Source organism: Coniosporium apollinis (assembly GCF_000281105.1).
Source record: "Coniosporium apollinis CBS 100218 chromosome Unknown supercont1.76, whole genome shotgun sequence".
NCBI classification, from domain to species: domain Eukaryota; kingdom Fungi; phylum Ascomycota; class Dothideomycetes; genus Coniosporium; species Coniosporium apollinis.
Window position 1 is genome coordinate 21,821 of NW_006913338.1, and position 20,859 is coordinate 42,679.

At 54.3% G+C, this 20,859-nt stretch overlaps 6 protein-coding genes across 6 annotated transcripts; 4 read left to right on the top strand and 2 right to left on the bottom strand.

Moving 5' to 3' along the window:
• Nucleotides 1-113: 113 nt before the first annotated feature.
• Nucleotides 114-2,045, bottom strand: W97_09046 (glycerol kinase; the record flags this gene model as incomplete). The annotated part of the gene is made up of 4 exons (XM_007786910.1): nucleotides 114-350; nucleotides 402-568; nucleotides 654-1,651; nucleotides 1,705-2,045. 4 exons carry the CDS (start codon nucleotides 2,043-2,045, stop codon nucleotides 114-116), a joined length of 1,743 nt encoding a protein of 580 aa, XP_007785100.1.
• Nucleotides 2,046-4,493: 2,448 nt separating this feature from the next.
• W97_09047 (uncharacterized protein) lies at nucleotides 4,494-5,666 on the top strand (the record flags this gene model as incomplete). Its single annotated transcript, XM_007786911.1, has 3 exons — nucleotides 4,494-4,843; nucleotides 4,897-5,446; nucleotides 5,511-5,666. 3 exons carry the CDS (start codon nucleotides 4,494-4,496, stop codon nucleotides 5,664-5,666), a joined length of 1,056 nt encoding a protein of 351 aa, XP_007785101.1.
• A 1,635-nt stretch (nucleotides 5,667-7,301) lies between these two features.
• Nucleotides 7,302-8,219, bottom strand: W97_09048 (uncharacterized protein; the record flags this gene model as incomplete). Its single annotated transcript, XM_007786912.1, has 2 exons — nucleotides 7,302-7,943; nucleotides 8,001-8,219. The coding sequence occupies 2 exons, from the start codon at nucleotides 8,217-8,219 to the stop codon at nucleotides 7,302-7,304; spliced, it is 861 nt and encodes a 286-aa protein (XP_007785102.1).
• A 2,056-nt stretch (nucleotides 8,220-10,275) lies between these two features.
• Nucleotides 10,276-12,629, top strand: W97_09049 (uncharacterized protein; the record flags this gene model as incomplete). Its single annotated transcript, XM_007786913.1, has 2 exons — nucleotides 10,276-11,727; nucleotides 11,778-12,629. The coding sequence occupies 2 exons, from the start codon at nucleotides 10,276-10,278 to the stop codon at nucleotides 12,627-12,629; spliced, it is 2,304 nt and encodes a 767-aa protein (XP_007785103.1).
• Nucleotides 12,630-13,400: 771 nt separating this feature from the next.
• W97_09050 (uncharacterized protein) lies at nucleotides 13,401-16,829 on the top strand (the record flags this gene model as incomplete). The annotated part of the gene is made up of 3 exons (XM_007786914.1): nucleotides 13,401-13,977; nucleotides 14,028-16,308; nucleotides 16,367-16,829. The coding sequence occupies 3 exons, from the start codon at nucleotides 13,401-13,403 to the stop codon at nucleotides 16,827-16,829; spliced, it is 3,321 nt and encodes a 1,106-aa protein (XP_007785104.1).
• A 491-nt stretch (nucleotides 16,830-17,320) lies between these two features.
• W97_09051 (uncharacterized protein) lies at nucleotides 17,321-20,740 on the top strand (the record flags this gene model as incomplete). Its single annotated transcript, XM_007786915.1, has 5 exons — nucleotides 17,321-17,353; nucleotides 17,409-17,505; nucleotides 17,566-17,652; nucleotides 17,705-18,083; nucleotides 18,139-20,740. The coding sequence occupies 5 exons, from the start codon at nucleotides 17,321-17,323 to the stop codon at nucleotides 20,738-20,740; spliced, it is 3,198 nt and encodes a 1,065-aa protein (XP_007785105.1).
• Between the last annotated feature and the right edge of the window lie 119 nt (nucleotides 20,741-20,859).

The following is a 20,859-nucleotide window of genomic DNA, read 5'->3' on the forward strand; positions in this document are numbered from 1 at the left end:
AGACTGAATTGAACATCAAAAAAGGTTTCCTAAAAAGCCCTTCTACATGGAACAACGCCCAGGCTCGAAGCTTTGCAATGCCGACAAGAAGGTATCCTCCGCCGTACAGAACCTCACACAAACCCAGAGCAAGTCTTAACAGCCTTCTCCCAGCGCTCAAACATTTCCGCGCTCTTCTCAGCGGGCATCTTCGGTTCCAAGGTAGTGCTACCGACGCGATTCAGCTCTTTCAATTCATCAAAGCTCTTCCAGACGCCCACAGCGAATCCTGCGGCGATCGCGGCGCCGAGCGCGGTGGTTTCTCGCATCTTTGGGCGGATTACGGGTATGCCGATGAGATCCGCTTGTGTCTACAACTGTGAGTGTGTGTACTTTGGCGGGTGACAGGATTAATGGCTTACCTGCATGCAGAGATCTGAGTTGCTCATGCCGCCGTCAACTGCTAGCTCGGTGAGAGCTTTGCCGCTATCCTTCTCCATGGCATTCAGGATCGCCTTTGTCTGGTAACATGTCGCCTCGAGTGTCGCTCTAGCGACGTGGCCTTTCTGAGTGTACTGTGTTATGCCGACTGGAAAACGTCAGTTCGCCGTTAGAGCTTTCAACAGATGGTCACCGGGTACGATAAATCCATGCAAAGGAGAAACTTTACTTACGTATGCTACCCCGGACATCATCGATCCAGTATGGCGCGAACAAGCCGCTGAAAGCAGTCACGAATATGCATCCGCCGTTGTCCTCCACAGAAGCAGCCAAGTCATTGATCTCTGCAGATGACGAAATGAGACCAAGATTGTTCTGGAGGAACTTGATACCTTGGCCTGCTACGGCAATGCTTCCCTCGAGCGCATAGATAGGCTTGCCGTCGAAGTTGAACGCTACAGTTGCCAGCAGGCCGTGCTTCGAGATGACTGGCTTCTCGCCCACATTATACAGCAGGAAGCAGCCGGTGCCGTAGGTGTTCTTGGCTAGTCCTGGGGTAAAGCCTTTCTGGCCGACAAGAGCCGCAGATTGATCGCCAAGACATCCGGTGATTGACACGCCTGTCAGAGATCCGGATGCGATGGATCCATAAGCCTCGGCGTCGGATGAGCGAATGATGTTCGGGAGACGGATGTTGTCCCGTTTGAGGCCGAAGAAGTCGATCAGACTGTTGTCATAGTCGAGCGTCTCCAAGTTCATGAACATAGTCCGCGATGCGTTCGTTGGCTCCGAGACAAAGACGCCACCATCACGGCCCTGAGGACCGCCGTTCAGCTTGTAGACGAGCCATGCGTCAATAGTGCCAAAAGCGAGGGTGCCGTTCTCGTACGCCTGCTTTACTTTATCCACATTCTCGAGCATCCACAGCAGCTTCGAGACGGAGGGGTAGGTTGAGAGCGGCAAGCCACATTTGTCCTGAAGCTTGTCGGCGCCCGAGCGGGTCTTCAGCTCTCTGACCAGCGCCGCGGAACGGGTATCCGTCCAGACGATGGCGTTGTAGAGAGGCTCGCCGGTGTTCTTGTCCCAGACCACGGTCGTCTCGCGCTGGTTGGTGATGCCGATGGCTTTGATGCTGTCGCGGGAGTAGCCGCGGCGTTTGAACAGCTTGACGGCCTCGTCCATGCACAATTGCACGGATGTAACGATCTCTTCGGGATCATGTTCATGCCATCTGGGCGCTATCAGCATGGGCTACCTGACCGGCATGTTCACTCAAGGACTCACCCTGGGTGCGGATATATTTGTTTGAACTCTATCTGGTGAGAAGCGACCGGTTCTCCCTCCTTGTTGAAGATCAAGAATCGGGAGCTTGTCGTGCCCTGATCTATCGCGCCGACGAACGTCTCGTCGTGGGCTGTACTGGGTAGTGTATCATGATGAGCAGTTGCGTCCCCGCTCTGTGACGCCCCGCCCTGGTTTCGCTCAAGCTCTCCCAGTCGCTGTTCAAGGCGCTGCTGATTCTGTTGTATCGACTGTAGGAGGTCAAGTACCTGCTGGTTCGCAGGTGCTGAGTCTGTGGAATCAACCTGGTTCACAGCTGCCGCCTTGACAGGAATAGAGTCCATGGTTGTTTGTTTTGGTTTTTAAGGGTCAAGCTGCGCGGTGCGGTGAAGGATGGTGTACAAAGGTTACAGTCTTGATTTGTTTATAGCTGGTAGACTTCCTCTATGATGCTCAACGGAAGGACTGGAGGAGCTCTAGAAGCGGTTCGGTACGCTACAGCTGGAGATGGAAAAGAATACTTCCTGGAGAGCTTGCTGGAGTAGGAGAGCTCTGCGATATCACACGTCTCTGCCTCGTCTACCCCTCCAGGGCTAGGCACTCAATGCTCCGCCAAACCGTGGCCGAGGCCCCATGTGAGCTCCCCCTTACCGCTCGCGTCTCCGCCCCAGGGTCTGGCTCGAGCCGCAAGACAGCCATGGCTGCAGTAAGAGGCGTTTACCGAGTCAATCTGAAGCTCCAGATGGCGCCTCAGTGCGCCCCAGAGATGGGAGCTGCCTCAGAGATGGAGCTCCGGGGAATGTTCATGCGGGGGTTGTTCCGCAGGAACAGGTCTTGGCTTCACGCTTCTGTGCGCCCCGCCTCAGCTCGTGATGATGGCGGACGAGGCACCCCCTCACCTTCGGCCTGGAATGCTCCGTTCAGATGTGTGATCCCGTCACATTGCATTGCAGTGGTCTCCGCAGTAGTGGAATCCAGCCCCCTCATTCACGGGATTTGTCCTCCTCTTGGCTCAAGTCCGGATTTCTCCGTCTGCCCCCGCGTTAACTGTAGAGAAGCCGTTGGAGGAGAGCTTCTTGCCGAACGATCGCCTATTAATGCTTTACACCACCATCCTCCTCAAGGCTGCTGGAGGACGTCTGTCCGCCAAGATTAAGGCTGAACGCTGACTGCAACTGGGACGGCGAGCGATCCGGCCGGCATTCAAACCGCTCTCACAGTTCGACTCCGCATCCGAGCGCTCTACAGCTTGCAGGGAATATCCCAGACTCCCGAGAATCCCAGATCGACATCCTTCCGGTCCTTAAATGGCGAATTGCGGCGAGGGGGATCCTCGAGTTATCCGCGGCCTGTTGATCAGTTCCCACGAGTGCGCGTACCAACCCGTGCAAATTTGGCCTCGGTCGACATCGAGGAAGACAAGCCTGCCCGTTAACTACCTAAGCATGTGGCTGGCACACCACAGTCGTCTGGTGTGAAGCAAGATCTATCCTCATCAGGCAGGTGGTCTGGCAATGCCACACTTTACCCGGTCCCAAGACGTCTGGAGTAACTAGAGTTTAGTACTCGCCACCATCCGAACGGCTGCGCTGAACACGGCGCTACGTGAGACCGTCGTTGTCCGGCACGAGGTTCTCCACATGCTGATCCGTCGGTTGATCAATTGCGGGGGAGCAACAACTTCGACGTCCGGTGGAACGCCAAACATAAAAGGCAACTGCTAGAGAGTTTCCCGCAGCGCTGTGCTTTAGTCAACCAAGCCAGCCCGGAATCCTCAATTCTCAACCTGAATTCTTGGGCTGGTTCGTGGGTCAAGCCAGGCGGCTGGCCAAACCAAGCAGCCATGAACACTCCTTTTTGCATTGGCACGAATGACTTTCGTTTCGTCTCCAAACCTGTCGTGCCTCCTGCGGGTTGGCATGCATTTTTCCATGGGTTGTCGCGCAGTAGCGGCTTTAGCAGGAACGCCGCAAGCGGAAGGCGTCTTAAGATCCGATCTCGATTGTCCACGGATTCAACACTGCCCGAGGGCCGTCTGCAGAAGACCTGAGGCATACCGCGGCATCTTTACGTCAAGAGTAGCCGACGGACATATCACCGTCTTACGGCGAACTACAGCCCCGCTTCCGATTACCTTGGGAGTGTACTCTACGGCGACTCCGATAGAATGTGGCCGCGACGGACGTTACGGAATTCTGCACATTACACTCCTAAGTCTAGTGATTGCGTGATGGGGCCCAAAGTTTGATTCCTTCTGTCAGTACGTGGTGTACTCCAAAAGAAATCTTGCTTCTCAACCATCCTTAGGTAGTTGTGCTACCATTAAATACGCATTTCCATCGTCACTCTCTACACGAAGTGGGGGAACCGACCACCCCTGTGCATGCTGTTGGCCGATAGGCCAGTCGGTTTCTAGTCCGTATTCAATCTGGGCTCTGCAGCGCGGATGAATGAATACACGTAACGAATTGCGAGAAACTAGGAGTCTGTCGGCTGCCATTTCGATTCTGGATGGACGGTGATCATCCACTTTAGATGCATGTCAACCGTTTCTCTTAGTTCGTTGGCTTGTGGTTGCTAAGCCGTGCTTGCGTCCTAGATTCCTCTAGCCCGGTAGAGGATGAGGTGCGAGGATCCGACACTCTGGTCCTTGATCCTCAAGTCCTGGTAGGTATTTAACGACAAGGTTGTCTCGTGCGACCAAGTCCTCCTTCATAAGTCTTTACACTCCCGGCGTCTGCAGTTTACGACAAGACTCGACACTCAACTCCCATCCAAAGTAGATATTCATCATGGGTGTGATACACCAGTCTACGGACAGCACCGACAGCACTGTAGACACCATCTACGTTGAGAAAGCACATTCTAAACCGAGCACGCTCCAACCGGCAACGCCTCCTCAGGATCGACGCCCTACACTTGCCGAGCATGGACCACTGATTGATCACAACATTCCGCAAGCAGATGCTATCGAGCAACGACCTGATCTATGGTGGAACGGCGTCAGGAGAACTCTCCAAGAACCATTCTCAGAGTTCCTCGGGACGTTCATTTTGCTCCTGTTCGGTGATGGCGTCGTTGCGCAGGTTGTGCTGAGTGGCGGGAAGAACGGTGATTATCAGTCGATCAATTGGGGCTGGGGGTAAAGTCTCGACTCCTGTATTCATCAGAAACCGTCTCTGACCAGTGTCTCAGCCTTGGTGTCATGCTTGGTGTCTACTGCGGCGGAAAATCAGGCGCTCATCTCAATCCCGCCGTAACGTTTGCGAACTGTGTATTCCGGAAATTCCCATGGCGCAAGTTCCCCATCTACACCCTTGCTCAGGTCCTAGGAGCATTCTGCGCGTCCGGCATCGTCTACGCGAACTATCTCTCAGCCATCAACGAGTATGAGGGAGGTCCCGATATCCGAACCGTGCCGGGTCCCAACACCTCCACCGCCACCGCAGGCATCTTCTGCACGTATCCCCAACCCTTCCTATCGACGACTGGCCAGTTCTTCTCCGAGTTCATCGCCAGCACGATTCTGATGTTCTGCATCTACGCCCTCAAGGACGACGGCAACATCGGCGCCGGTAATCTCACCCCCCTGTGCCTCTTCTTCGTCATCTTTGGCATCGGCGCTTGCTTCGGATGGGAGACAGGGTATGCCATCAATCTTGCTAGGGACTTTGGCCCGCGGTTGATGTCGTACTTCCTTGGATATGGCCACGAGGTCTGGTCGGCGGGCAACTACTACTTCTGGGTAAGTTTCTCAGCTCCGCGAGCTGCACGTGTAGAACCGACAAAGTTGACATGTGATCATACAGGTTCCGATGGTGGCGCCATTCTTCGGCTGCACATTCGGCGGCTGGATGTACGACGTCTTCATGTTCACAGGCGAGAGCCCCGTCAACACGCCTTGGTTGGGTCTGAAGCGGCTGTTCCGCCCCTCGCGGACGAAGACTCCGAATCACGTTGTTTAAGTTCATATTGTTGTTGTTGTTGTTGCATTGGGTGTGTCGAATGGAGCTCGTGGGCGACCGACACTTATAGATGACTGGCTGGCAGAAGTCTGGCTTTTTGGGGCATTCCCTCATTTCGCAGCTCAAGCGATCTGCGTATTCTATACGCTTTTGTGCGTACTTTGCCGTTTGAGCGGCACTTGATTATGAGCGATGAAAACGTCAACACTCTTGGAAGTTGTTATCGGCATTTGCGGTAATTTTGCTACTCCAAAATCCATGTTCTCAAACACAAGCCGCTTATCAACCTTTTCGTGTGTTGAAGCCCATCGTTCTGCAGTGAGGATTCCTTTCAGCAAGCCTAACACTTCATGTCGGCTCAATTCATACCTAGGTGACATTGAGCGCAACTCAAACCTGCCGTGACGGACATCCATAAAAGACCGTCCAGATCACCCCTATTCGGCTCTGATTTTGTGAAACTCAGGCGAGCTTTGGGTGATAATCTCTTCTAAAGCATTCAAGAGCTCCATCATGTTCTTCGTACTGTTCTGCGCACATACGTGCCTTTCGCATGTTGCTGGGTTGAACGAGGAGACTTATGATCAACTTCTGTGGCTACAGACAACACAATAGTGGAAAGCAAATCCATCCTAGTGTCTGTGCACGTCTTCCAAGAAACCCGTTGGCCAAGGCAAGTGGGAATAGCTAGATAAGCAGGACGGGACTGTCTGAGATGGAAGCAAGAGATGTCAGAGAAGTCATCATACTTTTCGTGACTGTGTCTGGGCCATGCTTTTGATATCTCTGGGCGGGTGCTAGTGAGTTTCAGCATCCACAGGCCTTTCCACATCTACGGGGGTTGCATGATAGTCCTACGTGGTACACCATGTGCATTAGCTCAGCTGATGTTGGCAGTATCGAAAGCGTTTCTCCATCGGGGTTGCTTGGAAGCCTGAGAAGTTTGTGATCAAAAGGTGGCCACAAAACGTGAGTGGAACATCGGTCGACTGCCGTGCAGATATGATTCCAAATCGGTTGAGAGTCGGCGGGGCATCGAAAATAGACGCTGCGAACACCACAGTCCATTCCCGGGCAGGCGGATGACGATACAGTGGAGTCAAAGCGAACCAACGGCGAGTGCAGATGTTGGTGTGTTCATATATGTGAGCAGCTTCGCACGTCATTACCCACTTCTCGAGGTGTACAGCGCATTCACACTGCTACACGGCGGCACCGCTGAAACCGCAATCGGGGATATTGGGATACGCGAACAAACCGAATGCAAAGTCTTGACTTTTGGTACATACATCATCCCCCAGACACCTCGCTCAACTCCATCCTCGCCCATGACTCCCGTATCCACAAGGGATTGTGACAGCAACCAAAGAGCTGAACCACACCCGCTTTTGACTGTGACAAGACATTAAGTGAAAATAACCCAGCTGGCGCATTCGCGCTCTAGTCTCGTTGTGGAAAAGCAAGCACAAGGGAAAGACTAGTGTGACTGGGGCATTAACAAAAGAAATCAGAGGCAATGTAGATGCCAATCCCTGGTGAGCCAAGAAGTGCTGGGACTGGCCAGTACATTAGGAGTCGTGGAAGTGATGTACCAAGGGGACGCAAGATGACTTGAATGATGTCACTGCACCGCTACTATGACTGTGGATTTGACAGCGGCGTCGAGCCACCACTCTCGTCTACAAGATCGGAAAGCCGCACACGTTTCGCTTTCGAACCTTCAGACCCGACGTACTCAGCCAAGTCCGCCTCCATCTCCTCGAGACGCCGCTTGAGCTCGCTTTCCCGATTGCGGGCAGCTTCGAGCTCACCTCGGAGACTGCTTTCGCATTCACGAGCGAGCATCTCGTTGCGCCGGGCTTCCTGCTCGCCCTGTTCCAGCTCACTGACGCGGCCCCGGAACAGGTCGTTGATGACCTCGAGCTCGCTGACGCGTGTTTTGAGCTGCGTGTTCAAGGCGATGATGCCATCATATGTAGGAGGTGGTTCGAAATGGGAGCCATTGATCGACGCAGCGGACGGGGATGGTTGACGGAGATTGAAGGATGGGAGTGACGGGGAATGGTGGAAGCCGTGTCCGTCGAGGCTGACGCCATCGAAGATGTGTTGAGGGGCAATGTTCGGATTAAGTCCTGGAGTGCCTGTGCGAGAGACTGGAGAGTTCGAACGTTCGATCTTCTGCGATGCTCGGCGCTGGTTCAGCAGCGCGTCGGACGGATGGCCTGAGGCGTCGGGATGGGCGGCAGCGAGGCTGAGGCCGTTTGACTCTCCGGGCGCCTATGCGATGAAGGTGTTAGGTCTTGCGCGTCTGTCTCTGCAGGCTTGTTTGTTTACCTTCTTCCTCGGCCCTTGGCCAGCGGTCTTGACGCGGTTGCGACTCTTGATGACATCTGTTTTGAGGCTTATCGGTCGCGGTCGTCCGTGCAGCTTGAGGAAGAGGCCGCAGGCGTTGCAGAGGACAGAGCCGACCTCATCGCGCCGCCACAGAGGCGTCGTGCTCGTCGTGCAATTCTGGCAGATGGGCTGCAAGTTATTGTCAGCGAGCGAGGCCATGGTCAACGGTGTTTGCGCCGTCTATCGATTGCTGGCCGAATCGATAAGGACTGGAGAATTCTGGTCGGATCAAAAGATCGCGACAGTTGAGCTCGCTTACCGAAGAATTGCCGGACGGAGCCGCTGCCGGCGCTGTTGTTGTGAATGCAGGTGCCGCGTTCTGTCCGATGGTGAACAACCTACTCGCAAGACAAGCAATGTCAGAACCATGTGCTCGCTCGATGGCATCAGATGCAGAACGTTGTGGGTAGCGGTTTGCTCGGGATCTGACGCGCAGCTCGTGTCCGCTCTTCCCACGAGAGACCCCCAGAACCCAAAGGCGTGCTACGAAGACCTTCTAGTCGCTCACGCCAAAGACCCTCAAGAATCTCAAAAGGACCTTGTGTATGCCTCATGCATGCACCCAGGAGCTTCACGAACTATTCGGACTAGCGAGTATGCATCGCTTCCTTTCAGCTTCCAATTCCTCATCGCCTGTCCTTCTCACTTGTCCCTCTTTGTTGTACGCACCTGTTTGTAGTGACAGTCATTGCCGGTGATGATGAAGCTACCGATGCCAGCGCCGAGAGGCCAGGCAGTTGTAACAGTGGATTACTCGCTTGTCGCTGCAGTGAGTAGTGTAGGGATGATTGTGTGGAGGTCGACGAAGGACGCGAAATCTCGTGGCCAATCGATGGCAGTATGGGTCGCTCATCGATCGAAGTGGTCATTGTAAAAGAAGGCAGATCCCGGATCTGATGCGTTGGCGGAGGTCGAAGACTATCGATGGTCGAAGGCCGTTGGGACATGGAGGTCGCCATAGCTGGAGCGATATAGTGATGCAAAAAGAAGAACACAATGAAGCCTTTCGCGAGCGAATGTCGGTATGTTAGCCGATGGAAACACTTCAGGTTACCGACTGCCGCGAAGTCGTGAACCTGGTAATGAGAGCTATGTTTGTGGTGTAGATTGTTGACGGCGTTAAAGAGCGAGGTAGGTAGCGAGTGAGAAGCGAAGCAGTAACAATTACAATGACGCCCGAACGAAAGTTACTGCGGTGTCGAAGAACAGTAAGAATAGCTGAAGGTTGAGGTACAAAGGCACGAAAAGCTGGTGGAGCTGTGGAGCTGTGGAGTCGACGCGATATCAAGATAAGGGGGGCGTATGCCAGGGATGGCGATAAAAGGATAACGGGCGGGAGCAGAGCTTGGTCTTTTACTATATTTGTCCGTGTCTGCGTTGCGAGGCACAGCCTGTGCCGCATCGTAAATTAGGTGTCTTACAGGAGAGTTGCACATCACATGGGCGATCTTCCCGTGATCAAGCAGTGCTGCACCAGAAGTATCAAAGTACGCTGCTTTGAAACCGCGCAAAAGGCTTGAACAACCTTTTGACAGGCAACTGTACCTATGCTGAGGACCCGTGCTGAGGATGTTCTCGTTGCCAATGCGAGCATCTAATGATAATGATCCGAAAGCCTTGCCAAAACAGCCGCTTCCTGCATATCGATGAACCATACATGACGCCAGTCGAAACTATCTGGCGGCTCAGGGGAAAAAGCCGAACCTGGCGTTTCGGAGGGCAGAAAAGACTGGTAGCGAACAGCTAGCCCTATCGAGACGCAAATCTCAGGACGCGCTGCCAGCACCGGAATCCTTGGACGCGTTGAGGAGCTCCAGGAAACATTGTAGCTGGAGGTTATTTCAAGCTCCTTCAATGGTCTTCGAACTCTTGATATCTTCATCTCAGCTCACTGGCATGTCTGCATCCAGTCACAACTTGATACGATGGCAGTTGGAAAAAGGAGTTGGGGTCGGGTGTTCTGGCAGTCGAGATGAAGTTGCATAATTTAAGCTTGCATTAGCGCCCGCTCGCAGCTCCTGCCGGATTGGTTCGAGCCAGAGCGCGGCTCAATGGCGCTGAGACCCCTGGAGCCTAGCGGCCTAGCGGTTCCGTCATGTCTTTGTCAGCCGCAGCGGGCTGTCACGTTCCTGTGCTTGTCCAGCTGTAGAGTATCGCATCTGCCCGCCAACGGAGGGTGTGTTGAGGCAGATAAATTCAACTGTCCACCAAAGCCATGCCAAGGCAACGGCCAGCGACATCAGGGTATGCGCGTATCGCGCAGGCCGAGGAGGAAGAAGACCTCGACGCCCACTCCGAGGACGAGGATGCCTACCGAGGCCAGACTACGATTTCGAACCCGTCATCTCGATATGCGCCCATACAGCCCAAGCGACAGGGCCGCATGCATGCATCTGGCACCACCTCGCCGTCAAGACCAAGAGGACCTCCTCGAAGCGGATCTCGGCGAAGCAATTCAGGAGTAGACATCAAGGCCATCAACGCTAGGCTGGAGCGATGGGCGGACGAGATAGCGTCCAAGTTCAAGATACGCAGGATCAAGGGCAAGACTGAAGAGGAGGAGCAGCTTGAGATACAGCACTCCGTCTTCCAAGCCCCAGACTGGATCCGGCCAGCCACCGCTGAGTCACTCGCTCACGACTACCCTATGGGACCGGACAGGATCACAAAAGAACACTTCGAAGACGCCGTGGAAAGCGTCAGGTTAGCAATCGAGCAAGGGATTCACCCGAAGCTGATATCACAGGGCAGCTCAGGAAGCTATTTTGCACGCACACCCCAGGGAAAGGTAGTCGGGGTCTTCAAGCCCAAAGACGAGGAACCATATGCATCAAGAAATCCCAAGTGGACGAAATGGATACATCGCAACCTCTTTCCCTGGTTCTTTGGCCGGGCGTGCCTCATTCCCAACCTGAGCTACATCTCAGAAGCCGCCGCGTACGTGCTTGACGTCCAGCTACGCACTAACATCGTGCCATATACCGACATCGTGTCACTATCCTCAAAGTCTTTTTATTACGATTTCTGGGATCGTCGGGCTTTCTACAGGAAGAAGAAACCGCTACCAGAGAAGATTGGTAGCTTTCAGATTTTTCTGAAGGGGTTCAAGGATGCCAACATATTCTTGAAAGAGCATCCCTGGCCTGATCAACACAACTCTGGCTTCCGTACCGATGCCGCTCCAAGGCGGAAGAAAAGGCGATGGGGAGAGGAGTGCAGACCGGGCGGTGCTCCTTCGGACGATGAAGAGGATCACCAGACTCATACACCTAATGCGACGGAAGACGTGCATCAAAGACGAGTGTTTTGGACTGATAGTCTACAACAATCTTTCCGAGAGCAGTTGGAGAAGCTGGTGATATTGGACTACATCATGCGTAACACGGACAGAGGTTTGGACAACTGGATGATCAAGATTAGTCAGAACGGGAAGGAAGCCAGCATTGTAGCGGAACCGCCAAAAAGCAGCAAGAATGTCAACGGACAGGCGCCCAAGAACGACCGCCAACTTTTAGACTCGGAATTTGACGCTTACCGACGCCACGAACCCATGCAAGCCAACAGTCGAGCTTCAACGCCTATGGTCTCTGAGCCCGGCGAAGAACCTTCGGTTGCTATAGGCGCAATCGACAACAGCCTCTCGTGGCCGTGGAAGCATCCTGACGCAGTAAGGAGCCTCGTGAAACGGACTTGGTGATGTAAGCTAACTCTAGGCAGTGGCGAAGCTACCCATTTGGCTGGCTGTTCTTGCCGGTTTCTCTTATCGGACAGCCGTTCTCAGAAGCGACACGCCGACATTTTCTTCCGCTCCTAACATCCAAGGTCTGGTGGAGTGAGACTCAGCTTGCACTTCGCCGATGCTTCAGCCAAGACTCCGACTTCAAGGAGAGCATGTTCGCACGGCAGATCGCCGTCATGAAGGGCCAAGCATGGAACGTGGTTGAGACGCTGAAAGTACCGGATCATGGGCCACTAGAGCTGACCCGGAGAGCAAGAGTGTGCGTGTGGGATGATCTGGTCGATGTGCCTGTGGCAGTGCCGCTGCGCGTTCCTTCAGCGGAAATGCGACGCCGGCGGGCAGAGGATGAAGCCCGCATGGAGGAGGAAGAGATGGATATCAGCGCTGCTCGTGCCTCGGCCCCCCAACCATCACATGACCTGCTAGGAACGAGCTCACCGACGTCGGAGCTACCGAACGGCAATCGCTTCAATTTAACGCGTCATGCCAGCGCACTGGACCCCAGAGAGAGCGAAGACAGTTTGGGGTGGGCTGCGCGGCCCAAGAGGGATCCTGCAGCGGGCATCTTGGGCGCTCCGGCGCCCGGCCCGAAGCCCAGATCGAGTTATGAAGGTGTTCGGCGACAGAAAGAAAGTCCGGATTCGCGGCGTAGGCGGTATTCCCTGACAGGGCTAAGGCGCGGCAGCAATTCCTTCCTCATGGCTGATGATGACTTGGAAGGTGATCTTGGATATGCGGCCGCCGAAGACATGGAGGGCATGAGGAAGAAGGTCATCATTGAACGCTTGGAGACGGTGAAGAGTAAAAACCCCGTCTTCACTTGGTGTTAGTTACGGTACATACAGTAAGGTTGGTGTGGGTAACTACGTCGGAACTCCTGGTTGGAAGATACCAATAGAGCGCATTGGACGGAGTTTAGCGTTTGCTGTTAGGATAGCGTTCGTTTTGGGCAACTGCAGCCTCTGCAAGCTGTGAAGATAAGGTACGAGTATTCGCAATCTAATTATTCCTCAAGTCACATGACCGTTCCATGCATAACCAACTTCCCAGTTGCATAATTGAACCAGCAACCTTGATGCACACCTACCTAACGTCCACTCATTCATTTTGCCTGAGATAGAAGGTCTATCGTACTCTATGTCCCTTCCTCAGCCACCGTGGCTTACAAGCTAAGCTCGATTCGGTGATATCAAACTCTATCGATAGGTATCAAGTGACTTCAGCGCTGAAGATAGCCATTTAGCCATCCTGACCTCACTCGGCGCATAGTATATCTGGCCCTTTGGAGGGCACTTCACCCGTGTCTGCACGCGTCCCCAAGTTCGTCTTCACTCTCACCTTGCCCCCACCGACTGTCGTCACTCTTGTTCACCAACCGCCCCCGTCGTCGGCCTCTTCAACAACAACCACCGCGCCATAGTTCATGATCGAAGAGGGCCCCTGCAACGCACCGCTTCATCGAGTGCGCAACGGATAGAAAAAAGCCGCCTGTCATGAACCCGGCGGCCTATCTTCTCAACCCGAAGTCATTCAAGAAAACCGACGGTACTCCATCTTCATCTTCATCTTCTCTCAACCATTCATCTTCTTCGCCTTTCAATATGTCACAGTCACGAGCATCAAGTGAACCTCACTCGCTGGATAGTCCACATGACAGTATTTCGTCAGACAACTCTTACGTCTCTCCCGACTTTGACACTTCTTCTACTGCGTCGCAACTCTCCCTGACTCAAGAAGGCAAAGCACGTTCCAGCAGAGCACAAAGCGCAGCCTCGGAAGCACCGAAAGCTTCCACACCGCAGTTCGATCCGAAGGTCCTACTCAGCCCAAGAGCTGCCTCCAAGCGGTCTCGTAATGCGCTCGAAGACGAGGATTCCACGACTCAATCAGATGATACGCTCGGTAGCGGAGCACCGTCTGGGCTGAGTAACTTCATTGAGCGTATCCACAATGTTAGCCGCCGAGAGGATGAACCGCGAAAGCGTATCATGAAAGACATCAGAGTCCATGGAGAAGATTCCACGAATAAGTCAACGTTCACCGGCACCGCCAACGGAACAGTCCTTGGGCAGTACATCAAAGACAAGCGCGAGGAGGGTAAACAGCAAGGACCAGATTCCGGTCCGCCTGTGAACCTGCCCTTGAGACCCAACAACGACGTCGTGGACCTTACTGGCGGTATGTGCTCCAAGAAAATATCCGAGCTGTGATTTACTGACCTTGTCTAGGCGACGACGATGACGACGACTTGGTCCTTATCAAGGACACTGGCGACCGCGAGGTTTGTCTTGGTAGGGTAGACAAAGCCTTCGTCAATGCATATCAAGTCCCATCTCCCAAACAAGGCGGCCCAGCGTGGGATAAGCATTGGCCCGCCATCAAGGTCACCTTCAAGCGGCGTGCTGTAGGTAGCGATCTCAGGATTGGAGTCTGGGACGCCATGGGTAGGGAATTCGGCACCATCGACCCACGCACCGCAGCCGGACTTGCGCCATTGATGTCCACAGTTGCGACTCACCGCATGCGTCTTGCGGGAAGACTACAACACCGAAAGCGTGATCCCTCTCAGAAGCCTGGCCAAGGCATCTCAGAACCGCTCTGGCTCATTCTCCAACTGTACGCGCCTCGCAAGCATGCCGTCGCTATAGGTAAATTCCTGAGCCAAAAGCAAGTGTTCCTTCGGGAGCCGATGTTCCTAGATAGAGGCATGGAATACTGCAATCCTCAAGCTCCGAAATCCATCGCAGTTGCAGGCCCTACAGCTGTGTCGAGTATCATGCAATACACACCGGGCACCAGCTACGTCATGCGGACTGTGGAGGAGGTCCGCACCGAGGTTGTCAGTATGTTCGACAGCCTCAAGCAGTCTGAAGATCTCCCTGAAAAGGAGCAACCATTGAGTATCTCTACGCCTCTTCTAGCCCATCAAAAGCAAGCTCTATGGTTCATGACCGATCGCGAAAAAGACCGCAGTTTCAAGGAAGATGACAACGACACGAGCTCGCTATGGCGCGTAAAGCTCCGACCGAACGGACAGCGGATGTACTACAACGTCATCACGGGCCTTGAATCGCTGCAACAGCCACCACCGGTTTATGGGGGTATCCTGGCCGACATGATGGGCCTTGGCAAAACACTGAGTATCCTCTCACTCGTTGCCGACACGCTAGATGAAGCCACGGAATGGTCGAAGAAGAAACCAGCGCAAAGTCCTGGTACCGTCTTGCTGCGCAACTCTCAGGCTACACTTCTGGTTGCTCCAGTGAGCACGGTATCGAACTGGGAAGAGCAAATCAAGGCGCACGTGAAACCGGGAACGCTCGACTACTACATCTACCATGGCCAGAACCGGACTCAAGACGTTGAGCAGCTTGCGAAATACCAGCTCGTTATTACTACTTACAGCATCATCGCTACCGAGTGGTCAAAGGGCAAGAAGAGCCCTCTGGAACAAACCAACTTCTTCCGCATTGTCTTGGACGAGGCGCACATGATTCGCGAACAAGCAACGCGTTCTTCACAGGCCATCTGCGCTCTCTCTGCGCAGCGCCGCTGGGCGGTCACCGGCACTCCGGTTCAGAATCGGATTGACGACCTGGGTGCCCTAATCAAGTTTTTACGGATCGAGCCTTTCAGTACCAAAGCTGGTTTCGCAAACTTCATTCTCTCCCCTTTGAAGAACGCGGACCCGGAGGTCATTCCAAAGCTCCGCCTCCTGGTCGATAGTATCACCCTTCGCCGGTTGAAAGACCGAATTGACCTCCCACCTCGGCACGACCAGATTGTCAAGCTTGACTTCTCGGAGAATGAGCGAAAGCTCTACGACTTGTTTGCGATGGACGCTGCGAAACAAGTGAAAGCAATGAGTGCGGGCCGGGAGAAGCTTGGCGGAAGGGTATATGTTCACATCCTACGGACCATCATGCGCCTGCGCTTGATCTGTGCTCATGGCCAGGAACTGCTCAGCGACGAGGACATGAAGATCACCGAGGGCTTCAGTGCCGACAAAGCGATAGATTTGGGAGATGAGGATGACGACGACAAGTGTGTTCTGTCCGCCAAGCAGGTCTACGACATGTTGCACTTGCTCAATCAGACGGATATGGACCGCTGTTCTCTATGTAATAAGAAGGTGCCCGACGAGAACGACGAGGCAATGTCTGATGGCAAGCTGGACAATACGCTCGGCTATATGACACCTTGCTATCAGATTGTTTGTCCTGGCTGTATGAAGGGCTTTCAGGAGACGGTTGACCAGCGGATCTCGTCAGACAAGCACATGAAGTGTCCCCTTTGCGAGTCGTACGTCAAGATGATTCCCTACGAGATGTTGCGGGATGAACTGCAGGAGGCCGAGGACGCGCGTGCGAAGCTGCGCAACAATCCGAGGCTTGCGAAGCAGCTCGGTCGGTATGAAGGCCCCCATACGAAGACTAAAGCACTGTTGGACGCGCTTAACGAGAGCCACGAGTGGAGCGTGGCGCATCCCGACGAGCCTCCTATCAAGAGGTATACCCGCTCTGGCGTCCTGCAGCAATTTCATGTGACTGGTACTAACTGTTTGCAGCGTCATCTTCTCCGGTTGGACTTCTCACCTTGACCTCATTCAGATCGCGCTTGAGGACAACAACTTCCAGTACACGCGCCTCGACGGACGCATGTCGCGTACCCAGCGGCGCACGGCCCTCGATGTCTTCCAGAACGATAGGGATGTTCCGATCATCCTGATCTCGATCGGCGCCGGTGGGCTTGGGCTCAACCTCACCACTGGCTCGAGAGTCTACGTCATGGAGCCTCAGTACAACCCTGCTGCGGAAGCACAAGCCGTGGATCGCGTCCACCGACTGGGTCAGAAGAGGGAAGTCACGATCACGCGATACATCATGGAAGACAGCTTCGAGGAGAAGATGCTGGAGCTGCAGCAGAAGAAGGTGCAGCTGGCGGACCTCAGCATGAACAGGAACGTCAAGCTGGACAAGGCGGAGGCGGCGAGGAAGAGGCTCGAGGATCTGAAGAGTCTTTTCAGGTGAAGCGTCATTTAGCGGAGTTCTGGCTTGGCTGGGACCCATTCTTCTGGGACAAAAGGGCGCATTGGGATTTGCGGTTATTGGGAGCTCATCTGCGTCTATATTGGCGCTGCATATTGCGCTGCATCACGGGTTGCCACACTTTCACACGACGATACCCTGGGAGCATCGGCACTTGCATGATTGGGGGGTTTGGTTGATCTTTTGGCTTGCTGCTTTTGCTCCTTCAATACACCTGGCTGCATTTGTGCATTCGGGTTGAGCAATCTGGTCACATACTCTGGAACCTCTCATACCATCAGCCTAAGCTTACGGCGTTCTTCTTAACTAGACAATAAACTTTGACACAACAGCGTGCTGAGAACTCTTCGTTGAGGTGATTAGGGTGTAACCGCGGTTTTTTGACCTCGTGACATGGCGATGGCGCGCCAGCCGGCAGAAGCACTTTACGCGACGCCAACCCCCCACTGGAACAACATCCATCATGGGTTGAGATGGCCACGATCAAGGCCATTGAGGGCCGCTCTGTGAGCCACTGCTATACGTTGTGGAATCAACATGGGCTGATTGCGAGTCCTTCAGGTCCATCAGATCCAGTCAGGACAGGTCATAGTTGACCTGTGCTCGGTTGTCAAAGAGCTTGTAGAGAACAGCCTGGACGCTGGAGCAACCTCTATAGGTACGCTGCGCTTTGGTGAACCTCGCACTGCATTCAGACACTCACTAATCTACTTGCTAGACGTTCGCTTCAAGAACAACGGCCTCGACTCCATCGAGGTCCAAGACAACGGCCATGGCATCTCTCCGGAAAATTACGAGACTATCGGTACAGCCCTTGCACGACGAGACTTCCACTAGTATACTGACGACTGTTCCAGCGCTCAAGCACTACACCTCGAAGCTCTCAACCTACGATGACCTCACATCCCTCACGACCTTTGGTTTCCGCGGCGAAGCGCTTTCCTCCCTTTGCGCGCTGTCCAAGTTCCATATCGTCACAGCGCGAGCCGATTCTGCGCCAAAGGGCACGAGGCTGGACTTCGAGGTCTCGGGGAAGCTGAAGGGCACAAGCGTCGTAGCGAGTCAGAAGGGGACAACTGTTGTGGTGGAGAATCTGTTCTACAACCTGCCAGTCAGGAGGAAGGAGCTGGAGAAGAACATCAAAAGAGAATATGGCAAGGTCCTGGGCATACTGCATGCGTATGCGTGCATCAGCACGGGAGTCCGGTTTGCGGTCAGTAACCAGGCCGTCAAAGGGTACCTCTTCACCGCCGGAGCTGTGGAAGGGCCGACATGCTGACAACTGTGACAGAAAGAAGCTCACGGTGTTCTCCACCAAATCAAATCCTACGACCAAAGAGAATATTGCAAACGTGTACGGCGCTAAGACACTTCTCGCCCTCGTCCCGCTGGAACTGCAGTTCGAGCTGCAACCTACCCGAGGATCCACTCAATCTCTTAGGAACTGGAGTACACAAGATGACCTCGCAGGAAGGCAAGCAGCTATCTCCGGCCACATTTCCCGTCCGGTAGTTGGAGAGGGCCGCCAAACACCGGACCGGCAAATGTTCTTTGTAAACTCTCGGCCTTGCGGCCTCCCACAGGTCGCCAAAGCGTTCAACGAGGTGTACAAGTCATATAATACCACGCAATCTCCGTTCATATTTGCAAATCTCAAACTGGATACTAATGCATATGATGTAAATGTTTCACCCGACAAAAGAACGATTTTGTTGCACGATCAGAATGCGCTGTTGGAGTCACTTAAGGAAGCGCTTACCAAACTCTTCGAGGAGCATGAGCAGAGCGTTCCCCAGGCTAGCTTCGGTGCAAACAAGAAGCTGCCTGCTTACAAGCAGCTGACAGTGGACAATGACTTTACACCGCCTCCTGCTCCCATTGAGCCACCGGATGTGGCAGAGGCAGGGGTTCTCAGTGAAGAGCCTTCAGAGGACGGTCCCCCATCATCATCGGGCGTTGAGACCACACTTCAGGCGCCGCAGGACGGTACTCAAACGAGTCTCATCCAGAACTTCGTTGCGAGAGATGCTATCGGTCGAAGTCAGGTGGTGCCACCACGGCCAAAGGAAGCTGGCCCGACCGTAGACAAGCCGGAGCTCGCCAGGCTGCCTAACAAGAATCACAGTCCTACCGCAGTCAAGGACCTCCACGCTCTACCTAATACACCTAGCGATCCGCCGTCTCCTCCGCGTTTCGAATTGCCAAAACATGTTCAGGACTTCAACGAACGCATCGCTAGCCAAGCAGCCCGGGACGCAGCTCCTCAGCCACCACCCTCGCCCGCTACTCTGAACGAAGCAGGCATACGCTCTATCAGCAACACGTCCCAGAAGTCCACCGCAGGTCCGGTCCAAAGCGCATTCGACCGCATGCGGCCGAAGCGTGCACCAGCAGAAACAGCAACAATCACGATAGGCGATGTCACGACGAGAATGACCATCGGAACGCCACCGAAGAAGAGGAGGATCCACACGCCCAAGAAAGGTTGGGAGGCTAGTTTGAGCGGGGGCGGCACGGCAAGTCTACTGTTCGGACGAAGTTTACAAGGTTTCTCTGCGCCTGGAATGCAGATTGAGGTCAGCGAAGAGGAGGGGGATGCGCAAGAGGAAGATGGTGACACCGATGAAGGGAGCGGCGCGCCCACGGAAACGACGGGAGGGGGAACTTCATCCGCACAAACTGCCGGCGACACAGAAAACTCCGTGGAAACCTCTGAAGACCATGTTTCAGCGGACGACGACGCACCGCTATTCGTGCAGGAAGATGATGGTTCCGATGGCGAGTACATCGATGAAGATGAGAAGAAAGCAAGGGAAGAAGCTCGCGTGGCGCAGATGATCGCGAAGGCCGAAGAAGCGGCAGCGCGACCGACAACAGACAATCTTAAGCGCGCAAGCACAGTAATGAAAGGCAGGATCAGGAAAGACTCCACGCTGCATTTTGTTCGCTTTCTTGACACATCTGTGGCGAGTATTGAGAGGAGTCTTCAAAGGCTCAACAGCGCACTATCGGTATATGTGCAGCAGAAGAACAATGGCGATGCGGATGAGACGATGGAAGATACGGTAGGAGAGTCGGTTGAAGAACGCCTCTCTCTCACAGTCGCCAAATCAGACTTTGGCCGCATGCGCATAATCGGGCAGTTCAATCTAGGCTTCATCTTGGCCGTACGTCCTGCGGTTTCTTCTTCTCAGCCTGATGCACTCATCCCTCCCACAACCACCCCGGGCTCCCTGCCAGCATCAGCATCAACGAGCGACGAACTCTTCATCATCGACCAGCACGCCTCCGACGAAAAGTACAACTTCGAGCGGTTACAGGCCTCCACCTTTGTCCAGACCCAACGGCTCGTCCACCCCCTCCCCCTCGACCTAACAGCCGTCGAAGAAGAGATCATCCTTGCACACCCAGAAGCCCTGACCGCGAACGGCTTCAAAATCGCCGTCGACACGAGCGGCGACCTCCCCGTCGGCCAGCGCTGCCGCCTCGAAAGCCTCCCCATGAGCCGCGAAACGACGTTCAACCCCAGCGATCTCGAAGAGCTCCTCGTGCTCCTCTCCGAGAGCGGAGGGCGTTCGTACAGTACTGACGGCGCTGGAGGCGTTGGTGCGGGAGTCCCTCGGCCTAGTAAAGTAAGGAAGATGTTTGCGATGCGCGCTTGTCGGAGCTCGATCATGGTTGGGGATACACTGACGGTGGCCAAGATGGAGAGGGTGGTCAGGCATATGGGCGAGATTGAGAAGCCGTGGAATTGTCCGCATGGGAGGCCGACGATGCGGCATCTGCTTGGGCTCGGGGATTGGGAGGGGTGGAGGGAGGGGAGGGGGCTGGTTGGGTTGGAGGAGGAGAGGGTGAAGACGGATTGGGGTGGGTATCTACGGGGTAAGCGGTGAGAGACACGGCTGTATAGGGACTTGAGCTTGGGGACTATTTGTTTAAACTTGCTGGATAACTGGTCCGGGCTGGCAGTTTCGCTGTTTGGATACGCTGGGCTCATGCATCTCAGCTTGTA